General features: G+C 51.6%; 6 protein-coding genes across 6 annotated transcripts; 5 read left to right on the top strand and 1 right to left on the bottom strand.

The window, feature by feature from the left end:
- The first annotated feature begins 488 nt into the window (after positions 1-488).
- Positions 489-4,591, top strand: BDV59DRAFT_180393 (DDT domain protein). Its single transcript, XM_073690058.1, has 8 exons — positions 489-727; positions 981-1,050; positions 1,106-1,171; positions 1,225-1,368; positions 1,426-1,528; positions 1,586-1,602; positions 1,662-3,253; positions 3,311-4,591. Exons 2-8 carry the CDS (start codon positions 1,048-1,050, stop codon positions 4,374-4,376), a joined length of 2,991 nt encoding a protein of 996 aa, XP_073547046.1. The 5' UTR covers positions 489-727; positions 981-1,047; the 3' UTR covers positions 4,377-4,591.
- A 242-nt stretch (positions 4,592-4,833) lies between these two features.
- Positions 4,834-6,569, top strand: BDV59DRAFT_180389 (coenzyme A transporter). The gene is made up of 2 exons (XM_073690057.1): positions 4,834-5,359; positions 5,431-6,569. The coding sequence occupies exons 1-2, from the start codon at positions 5,045-5,047 to the stop codon at positions 6,385-6,387; spliced, it is 1,272 nt and encodes a 423-aa protein (XP_073547045.1). The 5' UTR covers positions 4,834-5,044; the 3' UTR covers positions 6,388-6,569.
- A 194-nt stretch (positions 6,570-6,763) lies between these two features.
- Positions 6,764-9,884, top strand: BDV59DRAFT_193798 (uncharacterized protein; the record flags this gene model as incomplete). Its single annotated transcript, XM_073692289.1, has 5 exons — positions 6,764-6,966; positions 7,024-7,192; positions 7,247-7,770; positions 7,980-8,013; positions 8,067-9,884. The coding sequence occupies 5 exons, from the start codon at positions 6,764-6,766 to the stop codon at positions 9,882-9,884; spliced, it is 2,748 nt and encodes a 915-aa protein (XP_073547044.1).
- A 1,505-nt stretch (positions 9,885-11,389) lies between these two features.
- On the top strand, positions 11,390-13,214 carry BDV59DRAFT_202787 (putative MFS maltose transporter; the record flags this gene model as incomplete). Its single annotated transcript, XM_073694129.1, has 5 exons — positions 11,390-11,593; positions 11,652-11,909; positions 11,963-12,211; positions 12,264-12,570; positions 12,634-13,214. 5 exons carry the CDS (start codon positions 11,390-11,392, stop codon positions 13,212-13,214), a joined length of 1,599 nt encoding a protein of 532 aa, XP_073547043.1.
- A 680-nt stretch (positions 13,215-13,894) lies between these two features.
- Positions 13,895-15,387, bottom strand: BDV59DRAFT_55282 (GATA-like domain-containing protein). Its single transcript, XM_073696614.1, has 6 exons — positions 14,836-15,387; positions 14,667-14,771; positions 14,557-14,620; positions 14,405-14,502; positions 14,216-14,350; positions 13,895-14,156 (listed from the first exon to the last, which is right to left on the bottom strand). Exons 1-6 carry the CDS (start codon positions 15,066-15,068, stop codon positions 14,141-14,143), a joined length of 651 nt encoding a protein of 216 aa, XP_073547042.1. The 5' UTR covers positions 15,069-15,387; the 3' UTR covers positions 13,895-14,140.
- Positions 15,388-18,929: 3,542 nt separating this feature from the next.
- Positions 18,930-19,914, top strand: BDV59DRAFT_55253 (uncharacterized protein). Its single transcript, XM_073696613.1, has 2 exons — positions 18,930-19,168; positions 19,230-19,914. Exons 1-2 carry the CDS (start codon positions 19,124-19,126, stop codon positions 19,725-19,727), a joined length of 543 nt encoding a protein of 180 aa, XP_073547041.1. The 5' UTR covers positions 18,930-19,123; the 3' UTR covers positions 19,728-19,914.
- Positions 19,915-20,386: the final 472 nt, after the last annotated feature.

The raw sequence follows: 20,386 nt of genomic DNA, 5'->3' as shown, positions 1-20,386 counted from the left end.
ACAATACCGCGACATAGATACAAGCAATAATCATGTTGAAATGGATACGATGCTCAATCGAATAGTACTATCGACCACATGGAACAGAATCGTCGAATATGTCCAGCCGTGGTGGTGTTCCGAAGAGACCTCTAGTCACTATATCGATCCGATTGATAGTCGTGGGTGTTTTCGAGGAGATACACCGAAGAGGATGGATATCAAGCTCTCTAAACGCGGCCGTACGCACCACCATAACATTCTCCAAACGACAACGAACCGAACGAGTGCAAATACGACGGGAGTTGGTGGCAGAGACGTCCGGCATGGAGAGTCGACGCGAGTGGTGACTGCGATGGGTCGACAGGCCGCGAGCCCGGCCCAAAGCGGCTTAGCGGCGCGGCGGGCAGTTCTCCTCGTCTGGACCAATCACGCCGAGGCGTCCGCCATGATCCTCTCCCGATGGGGGCGCCGGTTCTGCCGTTGCTGTTCTTGTGCGGCCACCGCTTCTCCTTTCTTTCTTCTTTCTCTCTCTTCTCTCCAACTTCCTCCCCGACACCCTCCTCCTCCTCCTTCAACGCCTTCATATCCACGCGTCTACTTCTCTTCCCCACTCCCACCGCACGCCTCTTCCGTTTCTTGGAGACAATCTCCGCATCGAGCTTCCGACACGAGTGGTCCGACTTTTGTTCTCGTGTCGTGTGGCCGGCGCACTCATCCGGGGCGCGATTGACCACGCGTATTTCAGGTAACTCCATCGCATACTCTCCTCTATCCACCTCCTCTGTCCTTTATCGTCTGCCTTGGCCCCGTCCATCATCGACAAATCTACTTCGCCGCCTCTTCCCTTCGGCCTGCATGTCAGCCCGGCGCATTGACGGGGCCACTTGTTTCTCCCCCACCAGTCAAGACTTTGGGACCACAACGATCGTCTCCGCGTCGCATTGCCCACTTGCAATTTCATACTCTCCGGACGCGACTAACTTCTGGGATTCGAATAGTTTTGCTTCCACCCCCGCCCCGTCGATCTATGGTAAACTTGCGCGCGTCGCTTGCCGCTCGAGGATCATGGTATGTCCTCATGGCCGACTCTTTCTTCATGTCAGACGAGATCTGACCATCCTAGGTGTTGTTTAAACGCAAACCTGTCCAGTACCTCCCGCGACCCGTGATCGAAGATGACAGCTCCGAGGCATGCACACCCCCAGGACGTGGACCGACACGTCTACTGACAACGTGGTATAGGTCTGGGTTATACCGGAGACAAACGAGGTCTTTACCAGCTATGAGCCGTATCTGCAGCGGATGGACTTCTACAAGCAACGGAAGTTCATCTGTGAGATTACGGGTCATTCAGGATTGAATTTCTTCGAGGCTCTCCGTAGTGAAGTACGCCAAGGTCCTCCTCTCTACCTTCCCATGCCTGTGCTAAATTCTGATGTCTAGCTGGAGGAATCTCGGGAAGTCAATAATTCCTTCCCCGAGGCCTTGAAGGAGCCCATACTCCGCCGAATCCAATTCTCCACAGTGTCGCGGGTCGATAATCTTGGTATGTTCAGCCTGACATAGCATCATGTACTTGCAACTAACTGTGCTGTCTCTACAGTGGATGAAATCTATGAAGTGAGTGTTTTGCGCTAACCGTTTCCCCCCCGGGGGAACTTCCCACTAAACAACCGCAGGAATTCAAACAAGACTTCTACCCCGGAGAAGCAGTCCTTATCCTATGTGAAGATAACGCTCGTCTTCATGGTGTCATTCGAGACAAGGTCAACTTTGCCGACCAGCTGTACCCGGACGGAACGATCAAGACGCGGGGGTATGCGACCTATCTCGTGAAAGTGTTGGACCGTCCCAACGAGGAAGCCCTCACCGACCAGGAACACATCACTCGGGATCGGAAGACCTTCACAAAGCAGATGTTACGCGCCTTCATCAAGAATAATGTCACCCGGGAATCCTGGAACGGTGCACCGTGGCTAGTCAAACCTTCGATTGCCGAGGAATACAGAATCTCTACGGAAGTCCCCAAGCATTTGCAGTACGGCGCCAAGGTCGCCGAAAAGAAAGCGCTCAAGAAGGCGGATCAGGATGGGTTCTTTGGCTTCTTCGCCTCGCAGCAACTGCCGGAATTGAAACCCGCCGTCAAAGGCCAGAAGTCGAGGCCTTCACAGAACGACCTGGCCCGTTCCAAAGAGGCCCAATTTCTCGAGTATCAACGCTCACTCAATGGAAACCCCGCTTTCGTCGTCAGTAATAAACCTGGTGGCAGTGGCCGTTCGTCCAAGTCTCAGGAACCCGACAGAAAGTCGCAGCCGTCTCCCGCGGTTGTGGTCAAGGCAGAGCCACCTCGACCTCCGTCCCCTCCACCGATCAAGTATCCAATCGAAGACCTCGACATTGCCCCGGACCGCGAGAAGAAGAAACAACGTCCACCTTTGAAATTTTTGTCTTTGGACGAGACCGACGACCCCCGTGATGAAGACCTACTGCATGATGGCCTCAGTAAAGAGTCGGTTGGGCTGCTTTTGGAGACCTGGAACACTCTCAATGTGTATTGCGAGGTGTTCGAGTTGGACTCGTTTACCTTTGATGATTTCTTCCAAGCCATGCGTTTCTCCAACGATGATGTCGACTGTGAACTCTTTGTGGAGATCCACTGCGCCGTCTTGAAGAAGCTCGTGAATGCGGAGAAGGACGACGGAGGCGCTGTTCAAATCTCGCTTCCAGAACTTCCCGACGAGGATTCGGAAGAGTCGGAGGAAGAAGATGAAGATGAAGAACAGTCCCCTGAACCGGAACCAGCTGTGACAAGAATGACTACCCGAAGCAGTCTTGCCAAGGCCGAAGCCGACAACCTCAAGGCACAGGTGAATGGTGTTGCTGACTCGGCTGATGTGAAGATCCACCGCGCTGCTGAATTGTTCAGCGATTACAGTTGGATTGATCGTCTGCGGAAACGCGATTTCCGCAACGGTGGATGGGAGATGATCATAGCCGGCCTTCTTTACCGTCTATCAGCCCGGCCACGGATGGAGAATATCTGCAACGAGATTCTGAAACATCTGGCACCCCTTGATGAGGAGCCGACCCAGGAGACCGTCCAAGCTCAATATGCGACGCTTGATCTAAACCTCCGCATCAAAGCCCTGGAGATCATATGCTTGCTCAGTCTGGAGACTAGGAGCATTCGGAACTACCTCGAAGAATGTGGTAACCAGATGACCGAGTTCCGCAAGGAGAAGATTGAATATCAAAAAGCCCGCAAAGCAGCGTATGACCATACCGTTGTCCCTTATTCCTGTGATACTTTGACTAATTTTCCCTGCAGCCTGGAGGAACTGCGTCGGTTACACCAAGAGCGGAAAGCTCTCCAGCCTGAGCCGGAGAAGTCACCATCACCCGCGCCCGAACTGGAAGCCTTGGAGGATACCAAGATGACCGGGGTGGACGGAGAATCCGAGCAGCCGGCGGATTCCGATGAAGAAACCCAGCCAGAGAGATCGCTTCGCGGCGGAATGGACCGAGTGCTCGAGAGGAAGCGGAAGCAAGAGGAAGAGCGGGAACGAAAGGAGCAGCAGGCCAAGCAGCCGAAGGGCTCCAAGCAGTATCAGCGTGTGCTGAAGAAGATCGACGACGAAAAGGCGCAGATTGCCAAACTTGAAGAGAAGATTGAAACGGTGGACAATGATCTGAGGGAAGCGGACTGTCCCCGAACGAAATGTCTCGGCAAGGATCGTTTCTGCAACCGGTACTGGTGGTTTGAGAGAAACGCGATGCCGTACGGGGGCATGCCTAACAGCTCGACTGCGGAGGCTCAGTATGCAAATGGTCGTCTGTGGGTCCAGGGCCCCGATGAGATGGAGCGCGTCGGGTTCATCGATGTGTCGGACGAGTACAAGAAGCAGTACCAGAAGGAGTTCCAGATGACCCCGGCGGAGCGCAAGAAGGCGGAGGAGGGCCCGACACGGTTGTCGAGTGCGCACGAATGGGGCTACTACGATGAACCGGAGGAGATTGAGAAGCTGATCGAATGGTTGGACTCGCGCGGAAACCGGGAGTTGAAGCTGCGCAAGGAGTTGTTACTGCAGCGCGATCACATCGTGAAGCGCATGAAGCTTCGCCAGGAGTATCTGGGGCAGAACGAGGATCGGTCCGACTCGGAGGAGCTGCCGGTGAAGCGAGTGACAACCCGCAAGAAGACGTATGTGGAGGAGCGCAGCAAGCACCGGTGTCTCCGCTGGCGCAATAGCACGGCTCTCTCGGAGAACGGACACCTTCACGTCGACGCGTCGCGGCCGAACAAACGGGCCAAACGAACCACGGACGAGCCGAAGGAGATCAAGAACCGACAGGGTAAGCCCTTGACGCGACAAGGATCGCGATACAACTTTTAGGATGGGCTGTTGGAAGGGGTCTTTTGAATGGGCAGGCGTTCCGGATCTTGCATGTGTACTGTTGGGGCATGATCATGTTGGAGGTACAGGAGGAGGTATATTTTTGAACTGCATTGAGCGACGTGACCATGACCGGAGTTGGTGTACATGGACCTATGATTATTTGGTGTATATAAAAGATAGACCGTACTCGTATACTACCGACTTACCTACCCACGTATGCTTAACTAGTTAGTTAACTATGCCTAAGTTATGCTTATGCTTATGTCAGGCGCAGGACAATACTGATGAGTAATTCCGCCATCCCGTTGGCCACCCGCCACATCGGTTACCCGAGGCGTATTGTGACCGTATGATTGGGCTATCGTCGGCCTAATGGGCGGTACGGCTGGTATCGGCATGTCAGGGCGGTAACGGGCTCTTCCGCCTTTGGGTTTATGCGGTCATTCCCATCTTCATATACCCGCCAGATTTCTGCTTCATCCAACTTGCCCTCGGCATACTCACGGTAGCGCTTGAATATCCTGATATATCCCAGTTTGACGGTGATAGTTACCTACTCCCACCGACGAGACGTACCCAGCACCCCTGACTGCCTCGACCGAATCAATCCATGGCACCCGACTTCCGGTAGCCCGTGACCTCTATCTCATTCCCCTCTGGAGTACATGTCCGCGGTCGTTCCGGGCTATGTGCATGCGGATTCGTCGTCTATCGCTGTCGGATCGCACCAACACCCTGCAATAACTGAATCGCACATGGAACAAGTCACACAGTCCAGGCCGGGGCAAGGGCCAGCAGCTGGCGACGCCTCGACTCACCCCGCGGTGACTACCGCTCAGACGACTCAGACGACGGCAGGAGACCGTCAGTCCTCGTTACCGAGCGCTGTGGGCGTCCGTGGAGGAACGAAACAGGAGAGCAAGCGCAGCGTAGACTATGTGTTGAGGAGTGGGCTCGCTGGAGGATTAGCCGGCTGTGCGGTAAGTCTGTCTGGCGTCGGAGGACGAATGCTGTAGTTTGCGAGGCCGAATGGATGCTAACGAAACTCCAGGCAAAAACGGTGGTCGCCCCGTTGGACCGTGTCAAGATCCTTTTCCAGGCATCGAATCCGCAGTTTGCCAAATACACTGGCAGCTGGTTTGGGCTGGTGTCGGCAGTGCGTGACATCAAGCACCATGAAGGGGCCCGGGGCCTCTTTAAAGGCCACTCCGCCACGCTTCTCCGCATTTTCCCCTATGCTGCAATCAAGTTCCTCGCTTATGAGCAAATCCGCGCGGCGATCATCCCGTCCCGCGATAAGGAGACCCCGTTCCGGAGATTGATCTCGGGCAGTCTGGCCGGCGTCACCTCCGTGTTTTTCACCTATCCACTGGAGCTCGTTCGCGTGCGGTTGGCGTTCGAGACCAAACGATCGTCTCGTTCATCCTTCACCGACATCATCCGCCAGATCTACCGCGAGCGGGTTTCGCCGCCATCCGCCCCCGCCTCCAACGTCACCACCGCCGCTGAGGGCGTCTCCTCCGTCGTGAGCAAGGCCGTCCCCAGCTCTGGCCTGGCCAACTTCTACCGTGGCTTCGCCCCCACCATCCTGGGCATGCTGCCCTACGCCGGCATCTCCTTCCTCACCCATGACACTGTCGGCGACTGGCTTCGCTTGCCCATGCTCGCTCAGTATACCACCATCCCCGGGTCCGAGACCACGAACCGCAGGGGCTCCCGACGCGCGCAGCTGACCGCTGCCGCCGAGCTGTTCTCCGGCGCCGTCGCCGGCCTCGTCTCCCAGACGTCGTCCTACCCGCTGGAAGTCATCCGCCGGCGCATGCAGGTCGGCGGCGTCGTCGGTGACGGGCGCCGTCTGCGCATCGTCGAGACCGCCCGCACCATCTGGCTGGAGAAGGGATTCCGCGGGTTCTGGGTCGGGTTGACCATCGGCTACATCAAGGTGGTACCCATGGCCGCGACGGCGTTCTTCGTCTACGAACGACTAAAGTGGTCACTGGGAATTTAGCCGGGGTGTCTTGTGTCGTCCATTCTGTTTGGTTGGCGTCTTGGTTGTGTTCGTTGCTCATACCCATTCATTGCATCCGGGCCGCGGATGGCTGGCTCTGTTGGTACATACTTCACTTGACCGTGGTGCATGGCGTGCCGTGCGTGTGTATAGAATTCATTGCTTATTCCCGAACATGACGTGTCATTCGTACTTCGCTTCGTAGTGCGGAGTGAATACGTAGATCCTCCGTAGTATACAAATTGATGCCTGATTGCCGAGGCATAAACAACTCACCGCCCGCACAGACCACTGGCAGAAAAAAAGTTCTGGGCCCGCAGCAAAAGAACTTCGATCATCATCGCGTTCTAATCGACCTGTACGACGGACCTACAGCATGACAACCCGCAAGCGAAACGAATTTCTGGATATTCCCTCCGATGACGAGGCCAGTGACCGCGGATATGATTCCGAGGCCGAGGAGACCAAGGGCCGCGCTAATGCGAAGCGCCGGCGGATGTTGAACACACATGATCGGAGTGGGAGCGAGGACGAGGGGGACGATTCTGATGCCGGCGCTGGAAGTGAGGATGAGTCTGAGTCTATGTCGAAAGGGAAAAATCAAGCGAGACAAGAATTTGAATCCCACGACGACAGCGATGGAGAACACTCCGATAAGGAACGAGGGGATCAGTATTTCGAGGTCAGCGAGCCGGCTTCCAAGCCGGGTAAGAAGGCGAAGACACCGCTGGATAAGAACAAACCGCCCAAGAAGAACAAGACCGGAGTCGTCTATCTGTCGTCGCTGCCGCCGTATCTCAAACCGGTTTGTACTGCCCGTCTAGGTGCAATATCGCATCACCTGGCTAATCTCGTTTAGTTCTCGCTGAAATCGATGTTGGAGGCGCGGGGGTTTGGCCCCATCACGAAGGTTTTCCTCACGCCGGAAGTGCGGCCGCCCTCTGCGCCCCGCCGCCGCTCGAATAAACGGAAGAATTACACGGAAGGATGGGTGGAGTTTGCGTCGAAAAAGACGGCGAAGATCTGCGCCGAGACGCTCAACGCGTCGATTGTTGGTGGCCGTAAGGGCGGCTGGTACCACGACGATATCTGGAATATGAAATTCCTCAAGGGCTACAAATGGGCGAATCTCCTCGAGCAGCTCCAGATCGAGCGGTCCGAACGCGAGGCCAAACAGCGGCTGGAGGATATGCGCGCTCGCAAGGAGGAGAAGGTCTTCCTGCAGGGCGTTGAAAAGGGGAAGGTCCTCGAGGGGATGCAGAAGAAGAACGAGGAGAAGAGACGGAGGAAGATGGCCGCTGCGGATGCTGCTGCTGCTGCTGCTGCTGATTCTCGGGCCGGTGCAGGCAACCTCCACACGGGCGATGTCAAGGTCCGGCGGACGTTCAAGCAGAATGAGGTGAAGGTGGGCCGGGATAAGATCAAGGGGGATGCGGCTGCGTTGGAGGAGGACACGAAGAGGGTGCTGGGGAAGATCTTCTGATTCCTGTCATTTGTGTAGATTTTAAGTGAATAGATATCCCATGTGCATGTTCCATCGGTCTTGTCCTTGCAAAGGAGGTCCATTCCTACGGTATACTTGATATTACCAGATCGGGAAAAGCGTCTGCTGAGTCAGTTTGCACTGTTTGTCGTCGACATCATCCTGCTGTTTCTCTCGCCGCTCTGCTCTGCCCCAGCCCATTGTGCTTCTCACTGCCACCATGAGTCGAGCGTTGCTGCTGCGAGCGCCTTGGTTGCGCCAGGAGGTGCTCTCCCTCCCCTTTCTTGTTGGCGCCGTGCCCCGACACGTTTCCCCCGTGCATTTGACCACCCGGACCTGGTCCTCGACGCCTCGCCTGCACTCCGACCCCCCTACGACAACAAAAGAGGACATCCCTGAAAGCGAATCGACTCAATCCCACGTACCATGGTATTTGCGGGAAGAGCCCCCCGTGTCCGACGCCGCGGTGTCGTCCCGCGATCAGATCCCCGACCTCCCGGCAGACTCCCCGGCCATTCTCGCCGACATCCTCGAATACACCTTCAAAGACCTCGGATTAGACGACCTGAAGTTGATCGATCTCCGCGGTCTCGAGACGCCGCCCGCCCTCGGCGCTAATGTCATCATGATTATTGGCACAGCTCGGAGCGTCAAGCATCTGAACGTCTCGGCGGACCGCATGTGTCGCTGGCTGCGGAGCACGTGGAAGCTGTCGCCGTACGCGGATGGACTGTTGGGGCGTAACGAGCTGAAGATCAAGCTGCGGCGAAAGGCGCGTCGGGCCAGACTCGCCAGCCGGTCCGGCACCACCTTCGATGACAAGGACGATGGTATCACGACGGGGTGGATCTGTGTCAATGCGGGCGTGGTAGAGGAGAGCACTGTATCGGAGCAGAAGGACGAACGGTTTGAGGGCTTCGGGAAGACCGTCCGCGGGACGCGCGTGGTGGTGCAGATGTTTACGGAGGAGAAACGGACCGAAGTCGATTTGGAGACGCTGTGGCAGAGGACGTTGGATCGTGCCGAGCGGGAGAAACAGAAGTATGCCGATACGGTCACGGAGGCTTCTGATGACGCTCGTCTCTCGGAGGAACTGCCCTCTGAACCGTCCTCTGACCCGGTCCGTCGGTCGGCAGGGAGCTTTCCGTTCCAGCAGACGAGACGGTTCCACAGCAGTCGCTGCCTGACGGCCATGCAGTCCATGCAGTCTGGGAGTGCCTCCCGTACGAGGGCTGCTGGGAAAGAACTCCCCTCCGAAAATCTGGAACTTATGTCGGAGCAGCAAGTGATGGACGAACTGAGAGGATTATGTGCGGCGGTGTCGACCGAGACTACTCATCTACTAAAGAAGCGGCTTTTTCTGGTCTTTTCTCACTGCATCGCCTCGGGCTATGAGATTTCCGACGAGCTGGGGCTGGAGGTCTTTGCTAAGCTGCTACCCGGACCGACACAGGCAGAACACACCACCAGGGACAAGAACCTCGCATTCCGTGTCCTCGATTACCTCTCCCTCCGGGGGACCAATGTCCTGAGCATGAAGGTCTTGAACATCTTGTATAACGCGGCGGTGTACGAGGCCCGTGGGAACCCGGAAGAGGCACTTCGTAAAGGCCGACATGTTGCGAAAGTGCTCGAGACCTTCGAGCTCCCTTTTGACCCCCAGGAAGCCCGCACCTTCATGACAACCTGCTTCCAGAATGGTGACTACGATGGATTCTGGCGAATGTGGCGTAAGCTGCCGCTGAATAACAGCCCGCGCACGTTCGGGGACTACGCGACTCTGTTCAAGCTGCATGCGGAGCTGGGTGACGAGGTGCGCGCACAGGAGTGCGTCTCAACCTGGGCTCCAATGCTAAAGAGGGAAGAGCCCCCAATCCCTCTCCGAGGAGACCTTCGACAGAGCCTGATGGATTGTCTTATACTGGCTGATCCGGAAATTGCACGAACAGCCCAGGAGAACTCGTCGGGCGATCTCGCGCGGATCTGGCAGGAGTGCCAGGACGTGCAAGAGTAGATAATGTATGTGTATAAAACATTATATTGTGGATACCCTGACGCACCGTGCTTATGGAATTAGTGCATATGTAATATAACATCGCTAAGATGCGCACATGACGATACTGAATTTGTACCCGGAATATGGATCCCGCAGGATTCGGCATCCTCTCCCGCATCAGTCACCGATGTTCTACGATAGGGCAGATAGGGCATTGTATAGAGCGCTTGTGGCGCCATGTGCGGCGACATAAGGCGTGCCGCCGGAGGATGGATATTGCACAGGGGCAAGGCAAATGATATCTGGGGAATATGGCACGACAGGAAGACCTTCAAACAGGAAGGGAATTAGGGTTCGGTTAACACCAAACTTACAATAGGACTTGAACATTGATGCTCTAAAACCATCTTGAGAGTCCATCCAGAGCTTCAAAATATAGCTCGAGGTGAAGATTTACTCCACGACAAGGAGGCACCGTGAAGTCGCTGACCAAAACGCGGTCTAACAATAGCTACGATCGGCTAATTTGTATAGAGCAGCCTTGGTTACGGAAATTGAAAGGGGTCAATGGTCGTTTCTGTAGCAAGCTAGCCGAGGGTCAGATTTTGAACAAGCATTGAACTCCTGCAGCACAAATCGGCCATCTGAGATCAGGGTGAGTGTACCACAGGCCATACGAAGTGAAAAAGAGCTAAGATGGGAGTATAGCAGATGATCTAATAGTTTGGTAGATATTCTGAAAGTGGTTTTTGCCTGCCGACGCTTGGCAGTGAAGCCCAGAAAAACCGGGAGTCTTATTGAACTTGGCAGTGCTTGGTGAATGCTTAAATGAGAGTATGACGGTTATACGTATAGCAGTGTTTAGATACTGGAGCGACAGTAGACTGATCGTTCTGGCATGTCATATGGATCTATGCCGAACCCCCCATACGTGGCCACGTTTTTACGTCGACGAGCAAAACCTGTCGGTAGGGTCTCCCTCCTTGCCTTGTTACCAGTGGCGAGTAGCGAGCAACAAAAGGAAATGAATGTAACCTGGTGGCGTCTGCCTAGCTCCTTTATGGCCATGTCAAGTCCGCCAGCCGTCGGATTCTCCACCAACCACTCCCCCAGCAGAGTAGGGCACCAAGTCAGTGCGAGAAGAGTGAGATCTGGATGGCATCCGGGGCCCCGCATCTCCAATGAGAATTCGCCCACAATGGTGCAAGTCCTGGTAGGATTCTAACGCCATCAGACCCGGTGCTGTGACTACTCGTTAGTCCAGCATGGGCGGGCCAATGGGGTAATTAGGGGCGAGCAACCGCATGTTCATTCACAGTAGCCGTCGGAGCTAACTTAATCTGAGTTAATTGCCTCTGATTCCCGGGGTAGACTCCCTGCTACGTGCTGCTGGCGTGGTGAAATGGGCAAAATGCCGGAGGGGGATAGATATTTAATCCTAGCTCGCCCTTTTCTTCTCTCCGGCGAGCTGTTCTCCGTTCCTTTTTACATCCTGACCGTGGTATCGTTCTCAGTCCGACAACATGTCGACGGATAGTGTTGACCGCAAAGATGAAGCGCTTCCCAGCGAGAAGGCTGGCGTCCGTCAGTCTGAGGTCTTGGACAATGCCGAACTGATGCACAATGCCTTCGATGGCGAGAATCACGAGCATGAAATGGGCGTGTGGGAGGCAGCCAAGCAACACCCCTGGGCGTGCTTTTGGGCTTTCATCATGTGCTTCACCATTGTAAGTCGCTTTTCGACTTTGTTTGTTTCGCGTGAGATCAGGCGCTGATAACTACCAGGTCATGGAGTCGTTCGATATGTTCTTGAACACCAACTTTGTCGCGCTTCACCATTTCTCCAAGGTGTACGGCGTGCAAACTGGACCAGACTCCTATGCAATTCCAACCCGCTGGCAGAGCGCTCTCTTCCAGGCTGGCCAATGTGGTGCTTTTATCGGGGTCTATCTCGCCGGTCCCATCACCAACCGTATTGGATACCGCTGGACCACCCTCCTGGGCTTGCTCCTGATGAATGCCACCATCTTCGTTTCCTTCTTTGTGCGTCCAGGTTTCTGATTCTTTTGGGAATAAGACTAATCTGACTCGTTTAGGCCAACTCCTTAACCCTCCTTGTGGTTGGACAAGCGTTGGAAGGTGTCCCCTGGGGTTTCTTCATCGCCAACTCCCCAGCCTACGCTAGTGAGATTGTTCCTCTCCCGCTTCGAGCTGCCTGCACGGCGACTCTGCAGATGAGTTGGTCCATTGGCTCTATCATTGTCGCCGGTGCTACCTACGCCTACAATGGCTTGGAAAACCAGTGGTCATGGCGAGTGCCGCTTGCCTTGCAGTGGGTCTTTCCGGTAGGTCCGTCCATCTCAATGGCCAAGGATCCTCAAGAGCTTACGCCTCTAGACTCCTCTCATGGTCCTTATCTTCTTCGCCCCCGAATCTCCCTGGTGGCTCATTCGTCGCGGCCGTAAAGACGAGGCCCTTCGCTCCATCAAGCGGCTTGGCGCAAAGACTGAAGAACAAGCCCAACAGTCGCTGGCCATGATTGAGCGCACGGTTAAGATCGAAGAGCAGATGGGTGGTTCCCCGACCCTCCTTGACCTCCTCAAAGGTACCGATCTGAGGAGAACCACTATCACCTGCTTGGTGTACGCGTCTCAGAACTTTGCGGGCAACCTGATTGCCAACCAGGCCACCTATTTCTTCGAGCGTGAGTAGTGCCTCCCTTTCCCTGGCCACCTTTTCAAGCTCAAAACCGCTGACTCCCGATTAGAAGCGGGTATCTCGCCCAACAAGGCTTTCCAACTTAACCTCATTACCACATGCCTTCAATTCGTTGCTAACATTGGCTCCTGGGGGCTGACCTCCTGGTTCCGACGTCGCACTGTCTTCCTCTGGGGTACAGGCACCAACGTGATGTTCCTTTTCATCCTCGGCATCTGCGCCTCTGTCCCTCAAAACAACAAGACCAACTACGCTCAGGCCTGTCTGGGTGTCATCATCTCGTTTGTGTACGCCGGGGCCCAAGGACCCATTTCATACACCATCATTTCAGAGACGTCCTCTGTTCGGCTGCGCGCTTTGAGCACCGCCGTCGGCCGCTCCGCCTACTATATCACGGAGATCCCTATGATCTACCTGGCCTCGAGAATGCTCAACACGACTGGATGGAACCTTGCGGGAAAATGCGGCTACGTCTGGGGATGTACAGCGCTTTTCTGCTGGGTGATGGCTTACTTCTTCCTTCCTGAGCTCAAGAACCGCTCGTACCGTGAAGCCGACATCTTGTTTAACCGCAAGATTTCTGCCAGAAAGTTCCAGAAGACCGTTATTGGAGTCGAGGAAAACGAGTAAAACGTGGTCAACTGATAATGGGGCGTTTTCTGTATTCCAGTAATGTTACCTTAATCTGGAGCTAGATGCTAGTAACGCACAAATTCAGCTTGCTCATGATCAAGATCCTTCTGCTTAGACTCTATTGTCTTTACAAAAGTGATGGACAGCACTGCTATCTATCTTATTCGATCTTACCGGCTTCAAAAATCCGATTCAGCTCAGGACTGTCATGACCCCCTTATTCCGAGGGTCCGAGAGGTACATAATATCACTTCGTTCATACATGTATGTACTAACAGTAGTACTATCCTCATTATTAGAATTAGCATTACAATAGTACCTAGCAGTAGTGTGATCCCACCCATAACCATCTTACTGTAAAATTCCTGGAAAAACATAAAATAAAATAGAAATAGAAATTAAAAATGGATAGACCAAAAATAAAAAGAAGGAAAAGAATAAGGAAAATAAATCAACCATGATACTTAGTTTATGCGAACTCCTCCCGTTACTTGCTTCTTTCAATACTGATTGCCGCACAAAATTCTCCAAGCATTCTGCAAAATAGAGGCTTGGATGTAAAGGGCTCTTCCAAATTGCTCATCGGCATACGAAATCCGAAACTAGCACTGTAGTTAGAGCTCTCTGCAAGTTCAGGACTGTGAGACAGCAACAAACCTACTATAATAGCTGCCGTATTGGTATCCAGGGAATAAAAGCAGCCTTGGCTTTAGAGGTCTTTGCAAAGGGGACTTGCAGTTCCCTTGCTTTTGTTCAATGCGAATCGATGTGACAGGTAAATCGAGATCGAGACAATAGGGGTGGTAGGGTAGCCGTGATAATGGATAAACGGGGACGCAAAAAGATAAATCATTCATCTTAATTTACCGCCCTCGTTTTCAAAGGGCCGTCCGAAGCAAAATTTAAACGTAGAATGGGTCATTTCAGCAAGGCGTTCCGCTATGATTATGATTAACAAATGTCATGTAGAAAGAATCTCCAAACTTATTTCCGCTTACTCGAAGTCGAAAGCGATATCGTATAATGCATCTGAGTCAAAGCAGGTGTCTAGATTGAGAGTATAGGATGCTGCGAAATAGGGCTTCGGCACGTAACGGTCTAGTGAGGATGGAGCAAGTGGGGAGATCGTTGCCCTGTAGAAAATCGGTTACTCTATGTAAAGATGGAGGCTACTTTGTTATACATACCCATTCCCTGGTTCTAGGCATTGACATTGGCGCACTTCTTCGTTGAAGTGAACACGGCGTTGCTTTTTAAACCTGAGTATCTCCGGGTCTGAGAAGCACTAGATTAAATGGATTAGAATGACAGGTAGAATATCAACCGGATAAAGGCGTACCCTTCTGAGAATCCCAGTTCGCAAATTTTGAAAGTAGCCCGCGGGTAATCTGGATAGTAGAAATCTAAGGACGTTAGTATAGTCCTTGATGGGACGAGGTACCGCGTTACCTTTGTGTAGCTGATACGTCTATTGAATGACAAGCGAGTTTGGAAGGTCGTTGTATATCTGATTTGAACGGGCCATACAGCCAAGTGGTATCGGTGTCTTTGTCCCTATAGCCACAGAATAAGCTATGCTCTGGCTTATACGTATAGCCAAGCATGGAATAATACATACCATCCGATATACCTGGCGGGTATTTGTTGGGCCCTCTGCCTTGATTTGAACCAAGCTCTCCATATTGCATTTTCTAGCCGAGAGAAATTTTTCAGTTCGGTTCTTCGTTTATTGAGATGCCGTTTTGTGGCTCGAACGTCCTCATATTTCCAGTCATGTGCAAGATAGTCAACATTGTGCTCAGGCTCGTGGTCCAATGTAAGATCGTCGTGCACCGTGGCCTTCATCTTCATGACAAATCGAGTTGTAAATAACCGATTCGATCAAGCAGAAGGCGACTTATATAGTGTTGTTGTCTTGTTTTGGAGAATTCTACAATAAGATTCACGGATTCATCGCTATAAGTATGTAATATACCTGGGAATGGAAGCCCATGGCTACTTTCCATTTGCATTCAAGTTTGTCTCATGTCGGTGGAATTCTCCTCTCTTAATCCCATGGATAATTCTATTGTATAGTATGATTCTTCCAGGGAGAAAATATGCGGATTGCAACGTCAAAAATGGGATAGATCCGCATGCATACGGCGTAGTTTGCACGTAGTGGGTGATGATTCCGTTAGCGCCATGGTACAATATTAGCCATGCCAACTGTATGTTAAGGATTCATTCTAGACCGCAAAGAACCGGCCCTATTATCTGCCCCTTCTAGGTTGGTCGGTATGAAAACAATGGAAAAATAAGCATTCTTTTGACAGCAGGGACTACCGAAGGTTCTGGATGAGGTTATCTTCTCGGTCGTAGGCTTTCGAGCCATGTAGATCATGTCCAGCATAGCCTGATCGCAGCATGGAGGGCCCACTGGTGAGCTGATTCCGTGTTAGAAATTATGGTGATGCAAGGAGAAAGCTGGTCTGGAGGTGGCTTGACGTGTCACCAATTGAGTGTTTCCTCCATTTCCGGATTGTCAAGTCCCACCTGCATACTCTGGAAAGCTATTCCATGTCTCGGTATCGTACTTATGTTGATTACCAGCCGGATATAGCACGGCAGATCCAGGGGATCGCTATCTGTAAATGCCTGCAGTGTAGATGTAATAGATTTAGGACAGATCGACAGTGCCCTTAGTTGAGGTCGGTGGCAATATAGCCAGGACATGCTCTAAACCCATACTTCTGCAAATCCAGAAGTGGTCGGTAAAGAGGAAGTAGGCTCGGTACCATGGGTTTAGCACATCAAAGTTGGAGTCTGTGTCAAGCTGTACGAAAAGGACACCAAGAGAACATGATATATATATGTCGGTGAAATCACTAGATATTCTCTTACGGTCGAGTATGGCCCTGAATTTCCATCAACTCTTGCAATGTGATGGTCTTCCCTCCACCGACCTATAAAACCGTCAGTTTTTGCCCAGGAAGGGCACGGTACTTTCCGCCGTCTTGCGGCTTTGCACTTTGCTATAATTCGGTGTATTTGGTGCCCTTCATGCCACACAGCTCGATATTTTCTATGGATTACGATGATTGGTCGTCATTGATATCACCAGGCCCAGGGACAAGGGTATCACGCGGTAATAGATCCAACTCGAAGAGGGATAATCGTGAACAGACCCCGACAGGCGGAGAAACGAGGCGAAAATTTTGTGGCGAAATTCCGAACTTTTCCAAAGACTTGGCACTTTCCAAGGATCTCCTTAGTGACTATACAAACTCGTTCGACCAGCAGCGCATAACGAGAAGGAAAGTTTCGATGGTGTGGTGCCATACTTAGGTCATTCTACCATACCACGGAGGCGACCTTATCTGCAGATGACCACATAAACCGCTCCAAACCAACATGGGGCCATTTGTTACATACTAAGGATACTTCTGTATTGTCGCACTTAAGAAGCCTGTTCTATCTATACGGACACAGGCCTGGTCATGATAATGAACAAAAAACACCCAAAGCTTCTACCAGTCACACCAGGAAAGATCAGCATGGTAGGATCATTCATTCTTCCCATCATTTAATTATTGAAGTATTTCGTATTTGACTATACATCCCTTGGCAGGGTCTGACCAGGTTGCGTATCCAGGGAGAAAATGCTTTTGGCATGATATGGGCGCTTTATTTGGTTAATTTCCGAAAACTACCAAATTTTGGCACATACCAGTGGAATAGCCACACTGTCATAATATTGCTCAATCAAGGATTGCAGTTGATTATGTAGTTGAACATGGTGGACCAAAGCAAGAAGGTTGCAATCATGGTTAGCGAGCTCCTTGTCGAGCTTAATATCACACAAGTGCAGTAGCTCCTCAAGATGATGGCACCTTTGGAGGTCCATATAGTTATTTGACAACTGATTCAGTTCGGTTTATGGAGGTAGACGTAGCGCAAATGAAACACCTGGTTGTGTTAACGACCAGGAGCGCAGTTCCGGCATCTGCCAAAAATGGAAGATGATAAAATAAAGGGCTGTTCTATTAAAACGAAGCACTGTATGATACGTGCAGACTAAATGATATATACCAACGGTCAAAGTGCAGTACTGTATGCCAGCTCAGGTGATGCAATGTATGGGATACACCTGAGTGGTGGGCCCAGGTAAACTCTGCCCCTGGAAAAGCCTAGGCGCATCTAGACTCGGACAACTGAACCGCGACACTGCTACAGGTCGGAATTCGTACCCACACACATGACCTATAACAATACATGACGTTACACAGATACCTGGATGCTAACGCTGGCTGGAAGGGTCAGTACTCGCTGGTATTCCTGAAAATAATGTATTTACTGGGGTCGGATTATTGGAGGAAAAGGGAGGCAGTTTACCCCTCCAGCGTTAATCTGGAACACCGTCTGTTAGTATCAAAATGGCTGCGTGCGATTACCTAAACCCTTAAAAAAATTTTTCCCCTTATATGTAGCTCATGTTGCGTATGGAGGGTTGCTATCCCTCAGATATCAGTTTAGCAAGCCCCTCAACGACGCACTCCAGAACACGTAGGTATTCCGTTTTGTAGGTTGGACGGTAGTAGTATGTATTCTGCAGCCCATTACGGCCATTTAACATCTTTTTTTGGTCTGCCACTGACCTTCATGGCTACTTGTAACTTGGGAAGGCTGAGCTAGAAGACAAAGTGCAAAGTGCCATCTTTGAGGCTGTTGAATGTAACCGTCTAGTTCAACGATACTACCTGCTCTCTACACCATAGAATGTATAGTGAAATGCCGAACTTTGTATAATATAGCCGATGGACGTTTCAATCATACAAAAGCCGATTAACTGTTTCTATTGTTTCGTCAAGCGCTAATAGATTGTATCTTATGCGCTAATGTTCCGGCGAAAGCGGACATGAGAATCTGCTACGGTAGGTTTACGAGACTATTACTATCATACTACTTGACGAAAGAGTTCCGATCAAATTATCTCATATGGTTTGAGTGGTATGTCTCCAAAATGGTTCACACGAGCTCCCCCAGGTCCTCTTTCACTTTTCACGAGAGACAGCTATGGTATGAAGGCTCGCGGGGACACTCTTTGCATAGCCATATATATATAACAAAAAAATAAACATACAACAGCCGGGATTCGCTGGTGGTCACCCACCCAACTACTAACCGGCCGGCGTGTGGCTTAAGTACGGCTGAGCGGACGGGAAGCCCTGTTCTCCACACCCTATGGTCGTATGTGAGAGACCTGACAGATATTTCTAGTCACATTGATTGGCATCACAATGACAATTGATAATATAGCAGAGATACCACTGGCCCACACGCTGAACGAGTCTGTTTTGCAACCATCTATAAACCTTAGGGTCTCACGCATAAACCGCCGACTACTGAGGGAGAGAATAGCACCGCGCAGCGCTCTTTGCAATGCCGGAGGAAATTTGCAATGGTTGGGGATATTATGATCCGCATTGTCCGACATGGTTCTCTTTCGACCCAAAGCGGTGACTGTGGATGCTGCCATTGACAGATTGGAATGGTGGCGTCACAGAGCTATCCATTGCAACCCTAATTTGCTGCTCAAAAAGTCAATTGTCTGATAAATGTCGACGTAACTCGCCAGACGTTGCTTAGGCTAGTGCCACCAACATGGACTTTCAGAATGAAGGGGTAGCTAGGTGTAGGAAGGGAAAGAGCTCTATCATTGGGAGGAAACTTCTGCTTCATGCATTCTCCAAGTGTCATACACGTCAGGTCAACATGGAATGGAATTCCCATTGTTATAGCCAGTGAGCTATAAGAATCACACCTGACCCATGCATAGTCTTTATAAATAATCTGGACACTAGACTGAGTGATTCGGGCCCAAAGCCGCAACTATTCCTAGGAGGAGCGCGTGTCTCGGAGAAATAATGGACCCCTCTCCGAGTCGGGCTGATGCATCCGGAGCCTCAACGGTAGGATTCTCGTTTTGCACAAGGCAAAATTTGCTTTCACTAACCTTGCCTCCATCTTTAGGATGGTGAAACAGACCAGCTTATCCTAGAGGAGCGAAAGAGAACATACTCCGCGGAATATGCCGCAAGGCTAGGATCGCCGAGACACCGTGAAAATAGTTTCATACGTGTCGCATATGACAAAACCCCTCCAACCACACCTGAGAATCGAAAACGAATCCCTCTGTCTTCGGCCGGCTCCTCGGTGTCGCCATGCCGTTTGGTCAACCAAGTACAGCGAGCACAGCGAGAATGGCATAAAAAAGGGGCAAAATGTCAGGATCTGCCAGACTCAGACCCACCATCTCCTTGCAGTCTTATCATACATAGGAGACAGCACAAGGATTGGAAAACGCGATACCGCACTATTCTTCGGAAGCACAACTTAGCGTCCCTTCCACACTGGAGATTACCGTCTATAAAAGTGAGCAGAGACGGGCCACTTAGGTCAAAGTCCGCAGCCATAAAGCGCCTCAGACCTAAAACGGAAGAATGGTATTTTGAGCTATCATCCACTTGATGATTATGTGAAGTATTTCACAGAAGCGGAACGCTCACTTCTCACCTTGGAACCTGTCTTCCGAGTGCTATCAATTTTTTTTTCTAGACATTGCAGGCCGTGTGGATGGCCTCAATGGGTTTTGTACGGTATTGTCTTGTAATACGCCATATTTGCTTTCACTGGTCTCACCTTATTCATAAACTTCCTTCAAAATATTAATCCCCTGCACCTCGCTATTTCAATATATACACATTCTCGCCAAATTGTAGAGAGGTCAAGGCGAGCAAAGAACAGAACAACTCGAGACAAAATGGGCCCCTTGCTCATCGAAGGGATACTATGTAAGATGAGCTCGAGAGAAGTATTCCGTCAATGATGATGGATTCCGGCGAATACGCATTCCACATGGGTATTAAGCCAGGCAGGACGGGTTCGTTTCTGTAAACTAGCCAGGAAGGCAAACAACAATTTCCATGTCAGCAGCCATGGCCTTCCCGAGGTTCTGAAGGACGGGAATTCGACCAAAACGTTGGATGGTTCTTCCAGCCAATAGGGCCACCAACAGGGACAAAAACGGCCGGTTGAATTTTCCACCCTATCAAGAGAGCACTCTTCAGCCACTTCGTGAACGAAAGAAGAGGACTGCAAGGCAGACATCACCCCACATGGTTAAGAGT

This window comes from Aspergillus ambiguus (assembly GCF_047715705.1).
Source record: "Aspergillus ambiguus strain CBS 117.58 unplaced genomic scaffold BDV59scaffold_20, whole genome shotgun sequence".
NCBI classification, from domain to species: domain Eukaryota; kingdom Fungi; phylum Ascomycota; class Eurotiomycetes; order Eurotiales; family Aspergillaceae; genus Aspergillus; species Aspergillus ambiguus.
This window is presented reverse-complemented; position numbering and strand designations above follow the sequence as displayed.